The 20,884-nt window shown below is 34.1% G+C and overlaps 4 protein-coding genes and 1 pseudogene across 4 annotated transcripts; 3 read left to right on the forward strand and 2 right to left on the reverse strand.

Annotated features, from left to right (window-relative positions):
* Positions 1–87: 87 nt before the first annotated feature.
* Positions 88–1,380, forward strand: LOC149059773 (uncharacterized). Its single transcript, XM_089226040.1, has one exon. It carries the CDS (start codon positions 88–90, stop codon positions 1,378–1,380), a length of 1,293 nt encoding a protein of 430 aa, XP_089082166.1.
* On the forward strand, positions 1,381–3,237 carry LOC149059774 (uncharacterized). Its single transcript, XM_089226056.1, has one exon. It carries the CDS (start codon positions 1,381–1,383, stop codon positions 3,235–3,237), a length of 1,857 nt encoding a protein of 618 aa, XP_089082182.1.
* Positions 3,238–7,847: 4,610 nt separating this feature from the next.
* Positions 7,848–8,731, forward strand: LOC107171365 (uncharacterized). The gene is made up of 2 exons (XM_015521604.2): positions 7,848–8,042; positions 8,096–8,731. Exons 1-2 carry the CDS (start codon positions 7,848–7,850, stop codon positions 8,729–8,731), a joined length of 831 nt encoding a protein of 276 aa, XP_015377090.1.
* Positions 8,732–10,858: 2,127 nt separating this feature from the next.
* Positions 10,859–11,970, reverse strand: LOC149059775 (uncharacterized; annotated as a pseudogene).
* Positions 11,971–17,507: 5,537 nt separating this feature from the next.
* On the reverse strand, positions 17,508–18,386 carry LOC149059776 (uncharacterized). Its single transcript, XM_089217902.1, has one exon. The coding sequence runs from the start codon at positions 18,384–18,386 to the stop codon at positions 17,508–17,510; it is 879 nt and encodes a 292-aa protein (XP_089074028.1).
* Positions 18,387–20,884: the final 2,498 nt, after the last annotated feature.

A 20,884-nucleotide genomic window follows, 5' to 3' on the forward strand; every position in this document is an offset into this window, starting at 1 on the left:
CAATATACAACTCGTGATGAAGAGGGGCGTTTCGTCGTCCGACTTCCCATCAAGCAGAAAATCAGTGAAATAGGTGTAACATTGCCTATGGCGACCGCCCGGTTCCTGAATGTAGAGAAAAGATTACAGAATGACGAAAACTTGAAGAATGAATACATACGTTTCATGAGTGAGTATATAGAATTGGGACATATGGTTGAAGTATTGGAAGACTCGATTCAGACTCAGAATCATTTTTATCTACCGCAAAATGCGGTAACAAAGGCGTCAAGTTTGACAACAAAGGTCCGAGTAGTTTTCGACGCTTCGGCCAAGAGCGCATCTGGTGTATCCCTTAATGATGTATTGAGATGCGGTCCAACTGTCCAGCAAGATTTATTTTCAATATTAGTTCGCTTCCGCAAGCATCAATTTGTCCTAACTTCCGACATAGAAAAAATGTTTCGACAAATAAAGGTGGGAAGAGAAGACTGGGACCTACAAAGAATTGTTTGGAGATCCAGCCCTGAAGAAGCACTCCGTTCATATCAACTTACTACAGTCACGTACGGAACGACCCCTGCCTCATTCCTGTCCACCTATTGTCTCATAGCACTCGCAGAAAGTGTCCAGAATGACTACCCGAAGGCTTCAAAAGTGATCACCGAAGATTTTTACATGGATGATCTAATGACGGGAGCCGACACAGAGGATGAATGCTGTCAATTGCAAAGAGACATCAGTGCAGTACTAGATTCAGCAAAGTTACCGTTAAGGAAATGGTGTTCCAATTCCGAGTTGTTCCTTCAAAATATGCCCAAGCGTGTTGATGACCCCCTGTTCGTATTAAACATAGGAGACGATGATACAGTCAAGTCACTGGGGTTGCAGTGGAAGCCAGTCACAGACCATTTCCAGTATGACATCGTATCACGATACACAAAAGGTGCGTTATCCAAAAGAGCTATACTCTCTGACCTGAACAGAATCTTCGATCCACTCGGATTCTTGTCACCAGTTCTAGTGAAAGGGAAAATATTCTTACAACAGCTGTGGTCCATGAAGATAGACTGGGACGCAAGACTTCCAGTAGACATTCAGCAAAGATGGGGTCAATTTTATGAGGAGCTTGAGCGACTAAAATCATTATCCATTCCCAGAAAGGCTATACCTGGACGTACCAATATCATAGATGTACATGGATTTTGTGACGCCTCCGAGGAAGCGTATGGCGCCTGTATCTACATTCGTTCCCAGAGTAGTGATGGAAAATGGCATTCCAGGCTCCTATGTGCAAAAACCCGAGTGGCCCCGTTAAAGGGAAGCACAATCCCACGACTTGAGTTGAACGGTGCATTGTTATTAGTTGAGCTGGCTCAACGGGTTTCTGAGTCATGGTAGATGAACGTTCGTCAGTTCAAACTATGGACGGACTCAACTATAGTACTAGGATGGTTGAACAGCCAGAGTAGCCGGCTAAAAACATACGTTGCCAATCGAGTAGCACAAATCATGGATGTCACAGAAGTGAAACAGTGGAACCACATAGGGACACAGGAAAACCCAGCGGATATTCCTTCAAGAGGTTTAAGGCCACAAGAGCTATTAATGTCAAGGTTGTGGTGGAACGGACCCGCCTGGTTGGAAAGCGATGAGAAGGATTGGATCCTAAAGCCGATAACCCATGCGGAGGAAGAGCTGCCTGAAGTACGTGAAGTGAAACTAGTACTTGCAGCAACTAACCCAGTAAATGACATATTGAAACACTACTCTGAATGGAACCGTATGCTACGAGGAGTAGCTTGGTTAACGATCTATTCGAAGTACTTGCGTCACATAATCAATGGCCCTCAATCTTTAAGGATACCCGACTTGAACGAAGCGAGGAAAACGATTCTAAGAATGGTTCAAGCTGAGTGTTTTAGCAAGGAGATCTCGTCACTAGAGAAGGGACAAGAAGTACCAAGGAATAGCAAGTTGCGGAGCTTGAATCCCTTCCTACGCGATGGGCTAATACTCGTAGGTGGAAGACTCGAGAATTCAGACATGGCCGATGAACATAAACACCCTGTGGTACTACCTGCTGCCCATAAGGTAACTAGAATGATATTTGAAAAATACCACCTGGAGCTACTTCATGGAGGACCTCAGCTCTTATTATCTGAAGTAAGGCGTCTATATTGGCCACTGTTAGGTCGAGTAACTGCGAGGTCAGTGGTATGGCGTTGTGTTCGATGTACAAAATCTCACCCACGTTTTGACCATCCAATTATGGCAGCACTCCCAAGAGATCGAGTTCAGTGTACTAGACCTTTTACAGTAACAGGCGTAGATTTTGCGGGTCCTATTTATATTCGCAGTGGTTTGAGGCGTGTAGCTGCTAAAAAGGCTTGGATTGCGATATTTGTGTGCTTCTCCACAAAGGCCGTACATTTAGAGTTGGCTGACGATCTTTCAAGTAGATCCTTCATGGCAACGTTGCGTTGTTTTATGGCAAGAGGAAAATGTGCTAAGCTGTATAGCGACAACGGCACAAACTTTGTCGGCGCTCAAAGGGAATTAGTCTTAATGATGAAGAGAGCCAGTGATGATTTAGAGAAGGAAGGTATTGAATGGCACTTTAACCCGCCCTCTGCTCCTCACTTTGGTGGTATATGGGAGAGTGCTGTAAAGAGTATGAAACACCACCTGAAGAGAGTAATATCTGATCACAAACTCACGAGCACGGAAATGCGAACTCTACTCTGCCAAATAGAGGCATGTCTAAATTCAAGACCGATGACACCACTAAATAGTGACCCTTCCGACTTGGCTGTGTTAACCCCATCACACTTTTTGATTGGAGGTGCTATGCTATTGCCAGATGAACCGGATACAACTAAAGAAGAGCCCAAAGGTCTGCGTAGATGGCAACTTGTCCAAAATTTGATGCAAACCTTTTGGAAGCGATGGTCAAAGGAGTATCTGCCACAAATTCAGGTTCGTGGCAAGTGGACCAGTAAGAGTGCGCATATAGCAGAAGACGATGTTGTTATTATAAAGGATGACTGCATGCCTCCAGCCAGGTGGAAGTTGGGTATAGTTGTACAAGTACATCCTGGCTCCGATGGTATAGTACGAGTTGCCACATTAAGGACAGCGAACGGAACCCATATACGTCGTCCCGTCGTCAAGCTATGTAGGCTACCGACTGAAAGGGACAAACCATCAGTTGAAACCCAAGGCTTTCAACGGGGGGAGAATGTTAACGCTGAATAACAATAAAATTATAAATATTACCGGTCGCGGAGGACAGCTGGTCACACACACACACACACACATAATTATTACCGTTATAATTATTGTTTTATTTTTGTATGTTTTAAATTGTGAATTATATAACCATTATATAATATATAGATAATCGCCGCTATCGCACGCCGCCGGATCGGCTGCGCAAATATTAATTAGAACGGCCGCCGTGATTTTTGTCTCGTACCGTACGTTGTTCCGACTCCATATCATCGCGTACTTAATAATATTATTTTATAAAGTTTTTATTTAAAGGTTGTTTGCCATTATTGTTTTTTATATATTATATTGTCGTGTCAGAAGGGCCTTACACTATAATTATTGTTTTCTTGGTGCTAATTGCTAAAGACATCATATATTTATATTATTTACTATTGTAAGCTATAAAGGCCAAATATTATTATATTATTGTTAATTTGTTGTTATTGCCGTCGTGTATTATTTTATATTATTTAGCACAGGACCAGCTGGCCAGTCTGCGCTCCACAAATTGTGAGTTTTTCTTATTACTACTATTTATTATTTATTTAATTATTATACTTATTTTTACTCTGTTGGGCCAGAAGGGCCAAATTATTATATATTTATTTGTCAACCATAAGGGCTGCACATTTATAATTGTATATTTATCTTGCTTAGCCATAAGGGCTTGATTTATTGTTATTTTGTCGTGCCAGAAGGGCCGCGTATTATTTTTATATTACAATTTTTCTATATAAGCTTACAGCTCTGATAGCTACCTAATTTTTATATTAATTGTTATTATTGACGTGCCACAAGGGCCGTATATATTATTTTATATTGTCATTATTTGATATTCTATTGGCTATAAGGGCTATACATATCTGTATTATTCTTGGTCATAAGGACCTCGCATTATTTTTATATTAATAATAATTGTTATTGTAAATTTGCAACGTATTATATCTGTTTGGTCATAAGGGCCGCAGATTAATTTGTACCAATTGTTTTTCTATTCTGTTAAGCCATAAAGGCTACATATATATTCACTATTGTTCTGTCGTGCCACAAGGGCCGTACGTAATTTTATACTTATATTGATTACTTTTGTACGAGCTTCAGCTATTAGAGCTGTGCTGATATTATTATTTGAGTTGTTCATGCGTCGTGCCATAAGGGCCACAATATTATAGTTTAATTTGTCAGCCATAAGGGCTGCACATTTGTATTTGTACCTATATTTATATTGTTTAGCCATAAGGGCTTGATTATATTATAGTATTATTTATACGAGTACCTTGATGTTGCTGTGATTTTATTATATACTTGTGTTACTATTATTATTATTGTGAATTATACAGCAACTCATTTACCAGCAATCGTGTTGCCATTTATTATTATTTGTTTTATTGTACACACCCACATATATACACACATAACACAAATAACACACGTAAAACACAACACGCACTACATAGCTCGACAGTATTTGCCCGGCATTCCCGACCACTGCTGTTCGAGCTATTACACCAATACACACCCAGCTAGTCCTCGCACATTTAAGATCTAGGTGGTAGTGGTGAACAACAAAGGTGTCCGGGATGCGCATATTATTTTTATATGCTTCCGGCCCTAACACCAAGTATTCACTTACCGGTGATTCCTTTTCGGGGAGCCAAATTTGTAGCGGTCCTGGCACGGTTGCCACGAGGATGAATGTGGTGGAGTTGTTTGACAAAATAGAAAAAAATAAACACTAACGTTTTTGTGTCGCAGAGATACGGTGGTTTGTCGTATATTTCAAAAACAAAAGAAAAGAACAACAAAAAGAATTAGTGCGGGGGGGTGGTACGACACGTGCGAGGACGATGGGTGTGATGTGGTGATCACTGCAAGCGCGGTCGTAGAACTGAAACTTACTACAAGCCGGTTCGCGGTACCGGTGGTCGACATTTCCAGGCGCGCTTATCGCGTGTCGGTGTCGGCCGTCGTCGATTGGCGGTTGACAGAGAGAATAGACGGCGCGGGTTTCCGCGCAAAGGCCGTTTGAATTCAAACGATTATTACGCGGGACCGCGTCAAAATGCAACACATAAAAAACCTTTAGGTCATCACAATCTTTTCTAACTCCCTCCACAGGGTACTTCCTATCAGGGACTGGAACCTTTATGATTTTATCGGTTTCGGTTCTGGTTTCGATTTTCAAAATTATAAAATTTCGGTTTCGGTTAATACCGGTTTTAACCTTTATTATTTGAATTTTGCTTTTTATTTTATTTTTTTCAATTGAGTACTGCATAAAAAAATCAATAATATATTCAGAACTTCTATTTAATGATAGGTACCTATTTGTAATTAAGTGTACCTATTTAAGAATATAGATAATATAATATCATTACAACATAATACTAAAATTAAAAATGTAAAACTATAAAAAATATACTATTATATTCAATAGTTTACTGACGTTTATGAAAGTTTCACCATACCATTGAATTTCAAACATTGTAAGAATTCAAAAAACATTACTGTAGCAAACAAAACCTAAATAACAATATATTTAAATTTTAAACTAATAGACTAACATATAAAACATAAATATCATAATATAAATATTAATTTTAATTTTTAACAATAAACATAACGGCCATAACCTAACCTAACCTAACGGCAATAACATTAATCGGTACGGAGGCGGGAGAACAGTTCAGTAGATAGCAATCAGTCATAGTGTCGTACAGAGCATAGAAAAAAAGTGTAAAGTAAACATTGTGCCTACAGTCGAGTACACGAAAAGTGGCGTGTGACCTTGACTGTACCACAACCCACACCAGGCCTACGGCCGGTGGTTCTCAACATGCGGCGCTGGCTGCGCATGCAGTGTATTTCGCGCACGTAGCGTAACATTTTGTAAATTGTACACATCTTCATAAAAAAAAAAATAAGGATACTTTTTTTATTCTATAGATTTCAGGTTGTTTGTTGTATAGACCCGTTATATAGGTTTGTGGTTTGTTGTAGCTGTTATTTTCCCTTGCATTGTGTGTGGAGCGAGGGTTTGTTTTTATTCTAAATGTACAATGAAATACCATAGCACCTACCTTTAGTAGCTCGCAAGTAGTCGACGAGTAAGTACATTCGTGTGTTAACTGTTTAGTGTGTATTGCCTGTGTGTTTTAGTGATTTATTTACTGTGCTGTTATTTTGTAATTTTTTAAAATGTCTTTTAATGATAAAGATATACATAGTCAATCTAAAAAAATTATACATAGCGTGTATATATTTTTAAAAAATCTATCCAAAAAATCTGATTTAACGCTCGGCTTTTTTAAATGTTGTAACGAAATGACTCTTTAAATACCTTTATGAGTAGATCACAACGTATACATTTATTTTATATAATATTCACAACAGTTAATACAATTTGACAATAACATGATACTTTGTGTTTATAGTTTATTGCTCTTCGAGCATACAATAAAAATATTTAATAACAAATAATTTTACATAAATAGTTCATATTATACTTTAAACAACTCACGGTTCTTGTTCTGTATATAAGTTTTAGGGAAATGAGCAATGTAATAGTACTGCTGTGCAGGTATGACACTACGGTATGGTCGTAGTCCGTACACAACAACACTAGAACGGAAAAATAAAGGAAAATCTAACTTTGCACAGGTAGTGTACTACAGTAAGACTGTAGTCCGTATGCAAAGGTAGGAGGGAGACTATCGTTGTATAGGTAGAGTACTACGGTAGTACCGTAGTCCGTATACAAGATAGGGATAGGGATAGGGATGATAAGGACAGTGAAGCTAGCTGATCAGTGTCCTCGGCGGTCCGGCAGATGGGTCGCGGCTGTGGCTGACTCCTATAGGCGGCTTGGCAGTGGAGCTGGTTCCTGGCAACGGCGGTGGTCCTTGTCTCTCCGGTGTCTTCGTAGCTGGTCGTTCGGCGTCTGTGGTCCGGTAGATGGGTCGCGGTTCAGCTTACTCCTATCGGCGGCGGCGATACTGAATAAGCGGTGACGGGGAATGAATCAAATATTGGTAGGAGATAACGATACAGGGCGTTAATACAAACTAGTTGTATTCCGCTGTACCATCTCCGTCGCAATATTTTACCTCGATCGGGAGGGAAGTGGTGTTGTAGTCGGCGTTTTCAGGGTATACTTATACAACTTCCCGTGCTCCGTTGCTTGACAGATGTGCGGGTTACCATTTGGTCATTTTGTGATGTTGTGTATATTAATGTCCCCTTTTTCACACCGCTGCTGGTTACTACTAATGTCTTAATAGGTAATTTAACTATTCGTACTGAGTGGTAGCCAAATAAAGGTTGTTATTTGCTATAAAAGAAACCGATCTCATTAACTATTTGAAACAATCACTTCATCAGCGCGATCTACTGTGAGTGTTCGGGGTATTACGATGCGAACTACGAGTTAATAGTTCGTTAGGTAGCCGCGTGGTGGCGGTAGTAGTATGATGCAGTGCCATATAACTATTTCTCGTTACAATGTGCTCAAGACCTTACATTTCAGGCATGTGGAATTTCGCTTCGCACCGTAAGCCGCATTTGTTCCGAAGCGACAAAATCAGAAAACACGCAAGATGAACAACGTGTCGCGTGTCGTTCCATTTTTTAAATCTCCGCGTAAAACATACAAACGCGCGAAAATTCAAACTGAGTTGGATGATTTTGATGGAGATATAGTCAGAAGAATTATTCACGACTTTTATGATAGAGGTGAGTACCCGACTGCCTTGTCCATACTCAATACTTACCGAGAAAAGAATAATTACACCGTAAGCGTTAGGTCAATCGATGCGTTCTTAAAAATTTGAATTTTTCATTTAAGAAGTGTAATGACGGTCGCAAATTTTTAATGGAGCGTTTAGACATAGTTGCTCTACGGTGCACATTCCTCAGAAAAATGTGCACACTGCGTAAAAATAACGATAGTCACCCTGTTGTATATGTTGATGAGACTTGGGTTAATCAAAATCACTCACGATCCATTATTTGGCAGAACAATGAAGGTACCGAAGGATTAAAGGTTCCAACTGGCAAGGGTGGTCGACTGATTGTATGTCACGCAGGATGCGCCCGCTACGGATTTATTAAGGATTCAAAATTAGTTTTTCGTAGTAACACTAGTAATACTACAGACTACCATAACCAAATGAATTATGAGGTGTACAAAGAATGGTTTCTTGAATTACTGAATCATCTTGAAGAGTCCTCTATTAATGTTATGGATAACGCATCATATCATTCGACCTTGGCTGAAAATTATCCTGAGAGTAATTCTAGAAAATCGGATGTAAAAAAATGGCTTAACGATAAAAATATTCCCTACAGTAATCTAGAAACATTGGCCGAACTTAAAATGAAGGTCAAAAATATAATGCGACGTGAAAAATCGTATCTTCTTGATGAGTTGGCACTAGAAAGAGGTCATGAGGTGATACAATCCATATCCCTGCCAGTATAACCCTATTGAGTTGATTTGGGCTCAATTTAAAAATGAAGTTGCCAAAAAAAATAATACGTTCAAGATGGTAGACATTGAACGTCTGACTCACGAAGCGTTAGATTCAGTGACTGTGCAAGACTGAGAGAAATGTGTACGACATGCAGAAACTATTCAATGGCAAGACTATGAAAAAGAAGTTCACAGGGATGTCATATTAGAACCGATTATATTGACCATATTACCAGGTGATTCAAGTGATGATGAAGACACAGATAATGATGAAGACATATTTGGTAACTAATTTTGACTTTAATTAGGTAAATTAAAATTGTATACCTATATGTTGTTTATAGTATTTTGTAAAAATAATAATTTATAAATATATAAAATGATAAGATGCTTTTAAATTAAATTTTTTACTTTAATAGTACGATTTTGTTGTTTTGGTTTTTATTATTATAAATAATATGAAAATATTTTTTTAAAAGCGCAGCAATTGGTTTTGGCCGTTTAAGAACCCATAAGACGATTTAACCGCTTGGATCGCGTCGGTCACACGCCACTTTTCGTGCCCCCGACTATAGCTATTTTTAGGCCGAGCGCCCACTAGAGTAACGTGACGTGTGGCGTGGCAAGGGAAGTAGTAAGTAGTATGCATCTAGCACGCTATTTTGTATCAAAACAATGTAATTAATAGATTTAACGCCAACTAAAGTGATACGACAGTGATATGACAAACTACATGTTACTTCGGTGTCATTCAAATGCAGCGTGTTCCATTTTTTGCCACGTGTTACGTGCTTTTACCGACTAGAGTGACAAGTGTTTTGGAAAATATTGTTATTTTAATTATTTTATTAATTTTATAACTTTTCTTATCTTAATTTTCCAAGTTAAAAATGAAAGACGATCCAGATTTTAACATACATTTTGTTGGTGTAATTGAAGAACATCCTTGTATTTATGACCATAGTATTTCTGACTACAGTAATAGAAATGTAATAGACAATGCTTGGGAAAAAATTGCCAAACGAGTATCAGAACCTGGCAAGTACTTGGCCAAAGGCATTTTTTTTGTATTTGTTTTATTAATACACACAGAGTGGTATTTTAATGTAATATTATTATTATTTATTATCTAAAACATATCATGCAAAATTTAAATTAGTCTGAATTATTTTCAATAATATTCTTAAAAATGTGTTTCAATGAGTATTTATAGTTTTCAAATTTCTATTCGTTTGATCAATATATATATATATATATATATATATTTATTTATTTATATATACAGATTTTACGAATAAAGTATTCCCACTGTGCAAAAAATTGTAATATTTATGTTTTATAAACGTTTGAAGTTTACTTAAAACTTTAAAAATTATCGTAAAAGTGATGTAAATTTAACATTAAATGAACTGCATATGTCCGCGAAAATTTACTTGGTAATTATGTTATATTTACATAAATATAACAAAATAGTAAACGTCAATTTTATGTAAAAATTATGTTTTATCGAAACATAAAAAAAAACATTAATAAAACTGGTAATTTGTGTTCCAAAAAAGTTTTAAAATACTTAAAAATAACATAAATATTATATATTTATTTAACATCAATAAGATATATCGGATGTATATCATATCATACATTATACCATTTATAAATGACTATAATATAGTCATAACAGATATAGATAATAAATCACACTAATTAATTATCTATATTATATCAGTGAACATCAATGAAATTCTTCAGTATGATATCATTTGTAAAATATACCTTTGATGTGTCTTGACTCTCGAATACTTACCTACTAATGTTATTCGTAAGTTCTATCAAATAAAATAGATAGGTACTTAAAACGCAGATTAACAAAAAACAGAAAACAAATTAGACTTACTAAACATTTATTTTGATATTAAAATCAATACATATACAGTACATTATATACAATAAAAATTGATAACAAAACATTTTTTGGTATAAGATATAGTAACTAGTTTAAGTTCCACAGTACTTAAAATATTTCATGACATAATGATATTATAATTGCCTTACTATTTGATAATTTAATAAAAAAACATTTACATTTTAGATCACTCTCGCATATTGAATACAAATTACATAAAACATTAGTATCAACTACAAAAATTCCAACTAAAAACGATGAAAAAGGTTTATTACAGAATTCTGAAACATTCATAAAATTTTTTACCATTAATTGTAATGGTTTGTGTTTAGGTTTTATAATATCTTGTATAGTAATTAATGAATCATCTTGGCACAAAAAATAATGGTCTTTTTCTTTCGTAACATCTATGGTGGTCTTAGTACATTGAAAAATACATTTTTGATAAAGTTTGTCTGAGATGGCTAAAAATGGAAGGCTTTGATGGTAAATTTCTTTATATAATATGAGAGAAGGTGAAATTAATTGCAAATTTTGATTGATTAACTGTTGTTTTTCATTTATTCGATTGTAAACTTCTTGCAGAGGGTATTTTATGCATTTAACAGATTTTTTTTATATATTGTAAGTTGTTTTCGTACCTAAATGAACTAAAGTTATCAAGTGGCCCATGCAATAATGTAAAGAAGGGTAAATGAATTAAACTATGGACATTATAACTTATATAATGATGGCCATATAATAAGCCATAACTTTTCACAAACTGTACTAATAATTCTGATGCTTTAGAATTATATTTATAACAAGTATTTGGTGAAACTAAAATTCTAGTTGCAAATACCAATAACAAAAAATGTTTGTAAAGTTCAGGATTTAATTTACCTTTTAAAACAATTGCTCCTGAATATAAAACAAAACTACGCAATTCAGTAGCCTTCCAGTACTCTATATCATCTATTGGCCGTGGTAATCGACAAAACTCTGATGGCACATATGGCCTTAACATTTTTAAATCATTATTTATTCCTTCTTTGCTTTCATCTGTTAATCTTATATCCCTTTTCCCTTTAATCCAAAATTCTATTAAACGTTTAGTGACCCCAAGACACACACAATGCATGTAGTCTAAGCAAACGATGTTAGTTATATTAATAGGTAATTTAAGCAAGGGGGAATCACCTTTATGATATTCTTCAATTGATTGATTTCTAAAAGTTTCATTTGTTCTTAATGGAGCGTTTGTTCCAATTAAAGCAACTCGGCGTTCTATATAATCTCCTTCTTCAATGCAAGAAGTACACCCAAAATAAGCACTAAAGTCTGTCCAAAATTGACAAAAAATCATTTTGAATTAAATAATTTATCAAAAATAAAGGTCAAATATGCTGCACAGGTCTCATTTTATTTTTGTTGATCAGTACCTAATAACTAAGAATAGGTACTGTTAACAAATATTGAAGTATATTACATTTTTAGAAAATCAACAGCTGTAGGTATAGATTTTTATAGAACCAAAAATGTTGGAGGTTTTAAAAACTCTGAAGAAACTGTTAATTTTACTCTGATTATAAATGATTTAGTCGATGCTTATATCGAAGGGACTGGAACCGTACCGAAATGGACCGGTTTTGGACCGGAACCCTTAAATATATTTTTTTAGTAACCAAAACCGAAACCGAAACCAATATATTTTTATGGAGGTTTTTACGGTTCTTTTCGGTTCAAAAATCCAATAGATATTTTATAGTAGGTACAAACATAAATTTAATATACACCGTCTTATTGTTATTACTTCTTATACATCTGAGTAAGATATTCCCTCTATCCATTATTAAAATAAACTAATACTATTTTAACAAACAATTATTATAGTAACAACGAAATAATATGATATTAATATAATGTTATCGAAAATTTCACAGCTGCGTTATTGACGACGGCGCTTGGCGTCGTTAATAATAATTGATACCACTAAGGCCAAGCGCCCACGAGAGTAACGTTACGTGTGGCGTGGCAAGTGATATAGCAAACACGTAACAACAAAATGACGAATGGTGTGACACAACGCCTACCTATGTATCTAGAAACTAGTAACACCAGTTGTCAATATGTCTTCTTCTTCATCGGATGACGAAAGTTTTTTGGCTTTAGTAAATTTAATCAATGTTAATAACGCAAATAATAAAAAAAGACGGTATTGGGTTCATCCATATTGGAAAAAGAATCAAAAAATTAAACGTAGTGTTTTTGATGTATTCAAAGAATTACATACCTATCCTGAGCGCTTCCAATCATTTTATAGAATGAATACAAATACATTTAGTTTATTACTTCAAAAAGTAGGTCCATCGATTAGGAAGCAAGATACTAATTTTAGAGACTCAGTTTCACCAGAAGAGCGCCTTTTAATCACTTTAAGGTAAGTTTTTAAATAAAATCGTAATAAATCAGGTTTCAAAATAAGAAATCATTAGATTCAAGAAAGATTTTATTTAATCCAAAATAAAAATTAAACACTTGAAAAACTCAACATTTAAAAAAAAAAAAAAAATACTTGTTCAAATAAAATAAAAAATTCTACCTTTCTAGCATAAAAACCTTTTTATACATTCTAATAAAAATAAATAAAATTAGATATAATAATATATACAATAAAATGAATGACGAAATCAAAACTAATCAGTAATTATACCTTTTATTTTGTGGGATATTTCAGAAACTCAGCTAAGACATTTTGAGTACAGTCTGTCAATGCGTAGGTTATTGATGTTTGGTCGTTTAACGATGGTTCAAAACGTGTGCTTCGTTGATCAATATACATAGTTGAAGATGCCGAAGATGTAGGGTTGTTAAAAGGCTCTAAAGTAGGTTTGTATGTATTTTCATTTAAAATGTTCCCAGCCAAATTAAGAATTCCAATTTTAAATCGCCTTTTCTGATCTGCGTTCATTTCTTTGAAATCGGGCAGAACACTCATTAGAAAAGACACTTCCGGATCTTGAGGCTTGTTCTCATGTACTATTTTACTGGTATTCTTTTTGGATTGAAAATATTCATAAGCCGAATTGTTCCCATCAGATATTGAGATAGATTGTTTGGACGTTTTAAAATGTTTATTAGGAGGTTTGAATAATTCATCACATAACGAACTTGTTGATTGGATGCCATCGGGTTCATACTGATTATCTGATCTTATTTCATCTTCAGGTGTTTCAGGCAAGTTGACAGAACTATCACTTTCTTCAATAAAATCTTCGGACGAATTGTTAGATATTTGTGAGGATGGTCTATTACTATTACTGATTGACGAAACAGATTTGCGTGATTTTGTAAATGGTTGTAAAAATTGCATGTGCTCTGCAAGGTAATACGGTCTCTTTGATTTTGTAGCACTACCAGACGGACCAATGCTAGATTTCAGATGACGTGTATATGACCCTCTTAAATTTTTCCATCGTTCTTTACAGTCAGCTACTGCAATGATAAATATAAAAGTTAAATAATTAAAAACGCAAAAAATGTAAGTTATTAAAAAAAATAAAAATTTATTGAATTTGAATAGGTTTACTATAGTTATATCATTTACGATTGGTTGTAAAAAAAGTTAATTGTCATGTATAAAAAGTGCGCTAAATGAATATAATATTTTATTTTAATATAATACTATAGGCTAGTCCTACTTTTTATTATTATTTATCATTGTTAAAAATATTTAATAAACTACTTTATATTATTAATAATAAATTTTTGTATTAATTAATTTATAGACCAAAAGTTAACTATCGAGTGAACTATTTTCAGGTATTATGCAACTGGAGGTTCCTTCAAATCCCTTAGTTATTATTTTCTTAGAGGTCATACTACGATTAGAAGAATTATATTTGAAACTTCTAAAGCAATTTGGGAAAATTTGCAACCAGAGTACATGCTAAACCCAACAAAAGAACAATGGTTGAAAGTAGCTGATCGTTATTGGGAACTGTGGAACTTACCGAACTAACCGAAAAGAACCGTAAAAACCTCCATAAAAATATATTGGTTTCGGTTTCGGTTTTGGTTACTAAAAAAATATATTTAAGGGTTCCGGTCCAAAACCGGTCCATTTCGGTACGGTTCCAGTCCCTTCGATATAAGCATCGACTAAATCATTTATAATCAGAGTAAAATTAACAGTTTCTTCAGAGTTTTTAAAACCTCCAACATTTTTGGTTCTATAAAAATCTATACCTACAGCTGTTGATCTTCTAAAAATGTAATATACTTCAATATTTGTTAACAGTACCTATTCTTAGTTATTAGGTACTGATCAACAAAAATAAAATGAGACCTGTGCAGCATATTTGACCTTTATTTTTGATAAATTATTTAATTCAAAATGATTTTTTGTCAATTTTGGACAGACTTTAGTGAGGCTGCTACCTTTTGTTTTAAAAATATTTAAATAATGTTCCCATTTTATGGTTTTGATGGATTAACCTAAAATCAGATTGATAATACTCATTATACATTTGATTGTTTATAAGTGATAGAGTGTATATTGTTTTTAATTTTACAGTTAGAGTTTTATTTTGAAACAATCAAATTTCTGATATTCTTCAAAAGATGAGGTGCGTCAGAAAAAACATTAACTTTTCTGGTAGCATTAAACGGATTTTTGAAATTATCCTTTATTGCTGAAACTTTTTAATCTAAATAAATGAGTTAAAATATGAATATATTTTGTAATTAAATAAATTATTAATACTCCTAATGAATTCCACTTAGTGCGGTTTGTTGATGCCCCATCACAAGTAATTCCAGCAACGTGTGCACCAGCATCTTCCGTTAATAGGATGTCCTTAACTATCAGCTTAAGAGTTCAACTAAGTTAATTTTACAAATGTAGTAGTTATTTGCAACATATTTATTTCATGAGCTACCTTTAACCGGACCAGCTAAAGCAAATACAGCAATAGGTTGTACCATATGTTCAACTAAGCTCTGCTACATGAATACTAAACCGTGGTTTGCCTTCAAGTTACTATTTTTCCTTACTACTTCCCCATTTCCAAAATCTTCCAATCCATTGTATGTTAGTGAACGGCTATTTACACCCAACTCTCCCTCAAAAACATTTCATCTAGCAATATTATACCCTTTTTTGATGTTCAAATTTTGTGGAAAATTTCTTTTTCAATAACTTAAATAAATTAGAGTCAAACCCACAACCAATTTTTATGGCTAGTAAATGTTTATGAATTGTACTGACACATGGCAATGGTAAAATATTTTGATCTTTTAAAAATTTATATCCAGTGCGTGATCTAAATCAGTAAGTAAACAAGACTAAACGTAATATTTTTCATTACCTAGTTATAAAATTTGTAACTGATTTGGAATAACAGATACAGTAACATCCAGTTTTCACTATAACATCGATTCTTTAATTTAGCTGTTTTAAATATCTCAGTAATAATATCTGTTTGGCATGAAGAAATATTAGAATCTTTAGAATCTTTAATAATTTTTTCAAGGGTTGATTAAGAAATTAGAGCTATTTCATTCTTTAGATTATTTAAATTTTCTTACAAATGCCTTAGGTTAACCTAACCTAACCAGACACTTTCGACAATGTATTCATTCCAATTCCAAACCTCAACTTTTCAACAATTGAACAATCAATTACGAAGAACTGGAGTCATTTGGAAACTCAAGTTAAACGACGATCATCAGCCACGAACGACGTACAACGCACAAGTCGTTATCCGCCAACTACCAATTACCCAGTGAACCCGTTGCCGGATACCAAGACTACGACCCACTCAGCGACTCAAGCCGCATGGACGAAACACGACGGTTGTCTACTGGAAACCACGACGATCGACCAGGACAGTCCGAAGACCCCGAACCCATCGGCCATCCGATAGATTCCGCGTGGCGACTGACTCAGTCGAGCAACTCAGAAAACGGCTCTTTTCAGAGCCACCACTACCTTATAAGACACTTTAATAAGTTGATCTTTTCCGAACTTGCTTTGCCACCGGAGTACCGCTTATATAAGCTTGTACCGGTGACGGGCGGTTCTCCACCATCGCACAGAGGGGCCGGTGACATAAAAAGTTGGCAAAAATTATTTTTTTTTAATTTTATATCATATACACGTCATAAATATAGTTCAAACTTGTGTTTATAAAATCCTATAGGACTACAATAACAATACATAACCAAGTAAGTGGTTATAAACATATATTTAGAAAAATATTGTAAATTATAAAGACAAATATTGAAATTAATTAATTTTCACTTATTTACGAAGAAGATGAATCTAAATCATTTAAGTCTGGCGATTGTAACAACTGGATTACAGTTGTATCTAGGATGTATTTCCTTTTCATTGGTTGGTGCATACTTGTGATAAATGGATCTGACGAAATTAACAACCTATTTACTATGTCTTCATTAGTTACTTGACGAGAAAATTTTCGTGTGAATCCTTCTCTGTACCTTTTAAAAATTTTGTTGTTTACCTCCTGCGCTTCCTCGCCTAACTGTCCTATAGGGATATACGTCAATAGATAGCGGATAATTGATAGCGCGACAATTGATAGCGGTCAATTTATAGCGCGTAAATTGATTGCGAGCGACTTTTGATAGTTTGACAATTTGTAGCATACTAAAGAATTAGATGACCAAAAAAATAAATATTGCAAGCCTTAATTAAAATTATATATAAAAATCTTTATTAACTAAAAATTATCAAGTATAATATGTTATAACTTATAACTTATAAGTCATAATTTACGTGTCATAATTAAAATTTAGCTGCCTAAAAAAAATATATTATAATATTTTATAAGTAATTTTACATGTCTGTCATAATTAAAATTTAGCTGCCTACAAATATTATATCTGTAACTGGAAGTTATGTGCTATGCCTCTAAGATAGTCTTCGATTGTTCTATTATCATAATCCAAACAAATTTTTTTGATTTTAGCACTCCGATCTTTATAAATTTTTTTTGATGGTGGTTCCATTCCTGCAACATATTGCTCTATTTTCATTCCATTTACTTGTTCCTCTTTTTGCAATGCATTTATGAACTTCCATATTGTTGGGTGTGATGAAGAGTTTAACATTGCAGAAAAACAATTGTGCCACCCTTCTACGGAGTTATTTGTTCGGGGTAAATCAGCAGATACTAAATTATAGCAGTTCCAGATATTTATTGGAAAATTAGGTTCTCTTCTTTTTTTACTTCTGTGTAAACGACCAATCCAATTTCCCTCAAAATAATCTATTAATGGCATCAATACCTCTTCATTTTGAATATAAAAATCTGTGTCTAAAAGTTTCTCAAATGCATCAACAACTTTATTTGTTGGTACATACGCCAAAGCTGGTAACATTCGTATGTATAATGCAAAATCTGAATTTTCTCTATATTTTTTTTGTAATCCAGTTTCTTGAACGTGACGCCATACACATTGGGATAAATGAAAAAAACATCCATTTATAGATGCATTTGGAAACTCAAATTTGACAGCATTCATTGCCCCCTTTTCAAAGTCCATCATTATATTAAGCGGGCTTAAATTAGATATTAATGACTTTAAAGCTTGAAACATTAATTTATATGTATTTTCCTTTTTATCGGGTAGTAAAACATACACAGAAGGAATAACGTTCGAATAATAAACAGCGTGAATAGTATAAAGTTGTTGAAATATTTGAGGGGCACATGCGAATGTTCCGTCACAAAACCAATTGTCACAGTTAACCATTAATTCGAGGTTCCGTTTTGTACAGAATAATAGAATTCGATTTGTCTCAGATTTATTATCAAATTGTAAAAATTGCTCACCATTCGTTGTTTTCGTGAATTGGTTTGGAATTTCAAAATTAAAATTTTGAGGATTAATTGGAGCTCCTAAATGAGATTGACGAACTCGCTGAACGGTTCTTTTTAAAGTTGGCACATTCGGTAATTGTCCAGCAACTGAAGCAGATACCTTAATAATAAAAATAATATTAATAATAATAACTTAAAGAAATAATAATATAGTATGTACCTGAGAAGCAAGTGTTCCAATGACTGAATGCGTGGAATTAGATTTACATTTTGCATTTAATTTCATCTCATTTATTGCAGTTTTAACTTCTATTTGAGTAATATCAGGAACATGGTTATGGTCAATTTTTTTTGAAATTTTCTCATTATCGATATCACCAATAACATGAACGCAGCCTCGGCATTTATTTTTAAAACGTACGCATCTCCATATTTTCTTTTGTACTCCATTTTTTTCGAAATGGTACATGAAACCTTCATCAACTAATATATTTGAACCTCTTTCACTTTTTACATATTTTAAAGACATTTTAAAATTACTATATTATATAGGTAATTGTTAGAAGTAGTACTGTTGTATGGTGTTGTACCGACTGACAACTGATATAGTTTATGGTACAGGTTCTATAGTGTAGGTATTGAATTGTCTCATTATCCATATTATTTTAGATAGTAATATCTATTAAGTTTCCAATCATGATATATTTTATCGGTTTTATTTGGTTTTTTCGGTTGAAATTATTTTTGAATTCTATACGACGCTACAAATTGTCATACTATCAAAAGTCGCTCGTAATCAATTTACGCGCTATAAATTGACCGCTATCAATTGTCGCGCTATCAATTATCCGCTATCTATTGACGGGACACCGTCCTATAGGGAGTATCGCTTTTTCTATTATAGTTGGTCCGTGAATTAATACTTTGTGTATAGTAGGGTGACATATTATACCAGGGATATTTTTCTACAAATAATTGTGCCGTTTTAAGAGTATATTCTTCAAACAGTTTTAGATTTATTATATAACCGCTAGCCATAGTTTTCAAAATAGATAGAAATCTTTTGATTATCACTATATCTACTCCAGTAATACTGCTTGATACATCTGCATTTTCGAAAAAACGTCTAGCCGTATTGCCGTCATTACTGTTTCCATATGCTGGTTTTGATTTATCAACTATTAATCCAAGTTGATTTTTAAATTTTTCTCTTATATCTTTTTTGGTGGTTTCGGCGACTTTTTTGTTTTCTATACCACGAGCTTGCCATGTTTTTAATGGTAATTTGTATGCTACGTGTAATAGACATTCGAAAAAACGAATCCAAGCGTGTAGCGTTGACATACCAAATTCTAATGCAGACTCACATATTATTTTTGCTGCTTTGCACTTTTCAATATTTTTGAAGTCTTTCGATGTTAAATTACATAAAAAACATCTCATGGTTGAAGTTGTTTCTGTCAATTAATTGCATATTTTACCATCAACCATTGTAAATAATAATTTGTGGTTTATTTCAATTATTCGGCCAACTATTTCGTATAATGTGGGTACTAATTCAGATATTTGACTTTCTATATAGTCTTTCTCTTCTTTAGCAAGGTCCGTTGTCTCATGAGCAAATTGAAATCTAATAGGTCGACAATATCTTGTTGATGAAGACCTCAAATTGTTCCAAAGCACAATTTGTTACTGTGATGGTAAATCAGGATCACCAGATATGAGCCTAAGAGGTACCAGTGAAGACCAAAAAAATACTTGCATCATTAGTGGAACTATTTATAAACTTTTGTTTATATTCAGAATGACCAGACGATCCGTCGAACCCCCACTTAGTAATTAAACATAATCTTTGCAAATTGTCTTGTCTTTCAATCACTTCATGTTGAGTTTGCATAAGGCGTAAAACTGTGTGATCTAATAATCCTTGCAGTTTTATATCAACTGTTGAATCAGTAACTGAAATATATTGCCTTTTGGATAACATTTTTTTTTTGGCTTGTTGAATTTTTTTATATGATGGGAATCGTTCCTTATCTTTGTTTCTTATGATATTATATTGATACTTCGTAAGTTCAGCTTCTATAAACATAGACAATGCTTCTTCTGGTGGCAACTCAATACGTTTTGACGTCTCCCATCGATTAAAAGCCTTTTTATAACGAGTAACGCGTTTTGGCGTTGTACTGGTAACTTCTTTTACCAAATTTTCCGTATCAGTTTTACCTGATGCACGCAAACTCATATGTGCTGCATGACACAATTCATCGGTAAAAGATGAAGCTCTCAAATGTTGAGTTTTCATCCGCTTAGTTCTCTCTGACGCCGAGTCAAAACTAACTTTTGGTATACCTACTCCAGAATTGCCAGAAGAAAGTTTATAATTTGGGAAACCTAGTGAAGTTTCTAACCAAACAGTGTTTTTAGTCT

This window comes from Diuraphis noxia, unplaced genomic scaffold (assembly GCF_037042655.1).
Source record: "Diuraphis noxia isolate RWA-SAM2 unplaced genomic scaffold, SU_Dnox_SAM2 contig0001, whole genome shotgun sequence".
In the NCBI taxonomy this organism is placed as follows: Eukaryota; Metazoa; Arthropoda; class Insecta; order Hemiptera; family Aphididae; genus Diuraphis; species Diuraphis noxia.

Bases quoted from the DNA above. Each gene is read 5' to 3' on its own strand.
- LOC107171365 (XM_015521604.2), top strand. From the start codon at position 7,848: ATGAACAACGTGTCGCGTGTCGTTCCATTTTTTAAATCTCCGCGTAAA. The intron at 8,043-8,095 runs GTAAGCGTTAGG...TTTTCATTTAAG, and splicing joins GAGAAAAGAATAATTACACC to AAGTGTAATGACGGTCGCAA.
- LOC149059773 (XM_089226040.1), top strand. From the start codon at position 88: ATGGCGACCGCCCGGTTCCTGAATGTAGAGAAAAGATTACAGAATGAC.
- LOC149059774 (XM_089226056.1), top strand. From the start codon at position 1,381: ATGAACGTTCGTCAGTTCAAACTATGGACGGACTCAACTATAGTACTA.
- LOC149059776 (XM_089217902.1), bottom strand. From the start codon at position 18,386: ATGGTTAACTGTGACAATTGGTTTTGTGACGGAACATTCGCATGTGCC.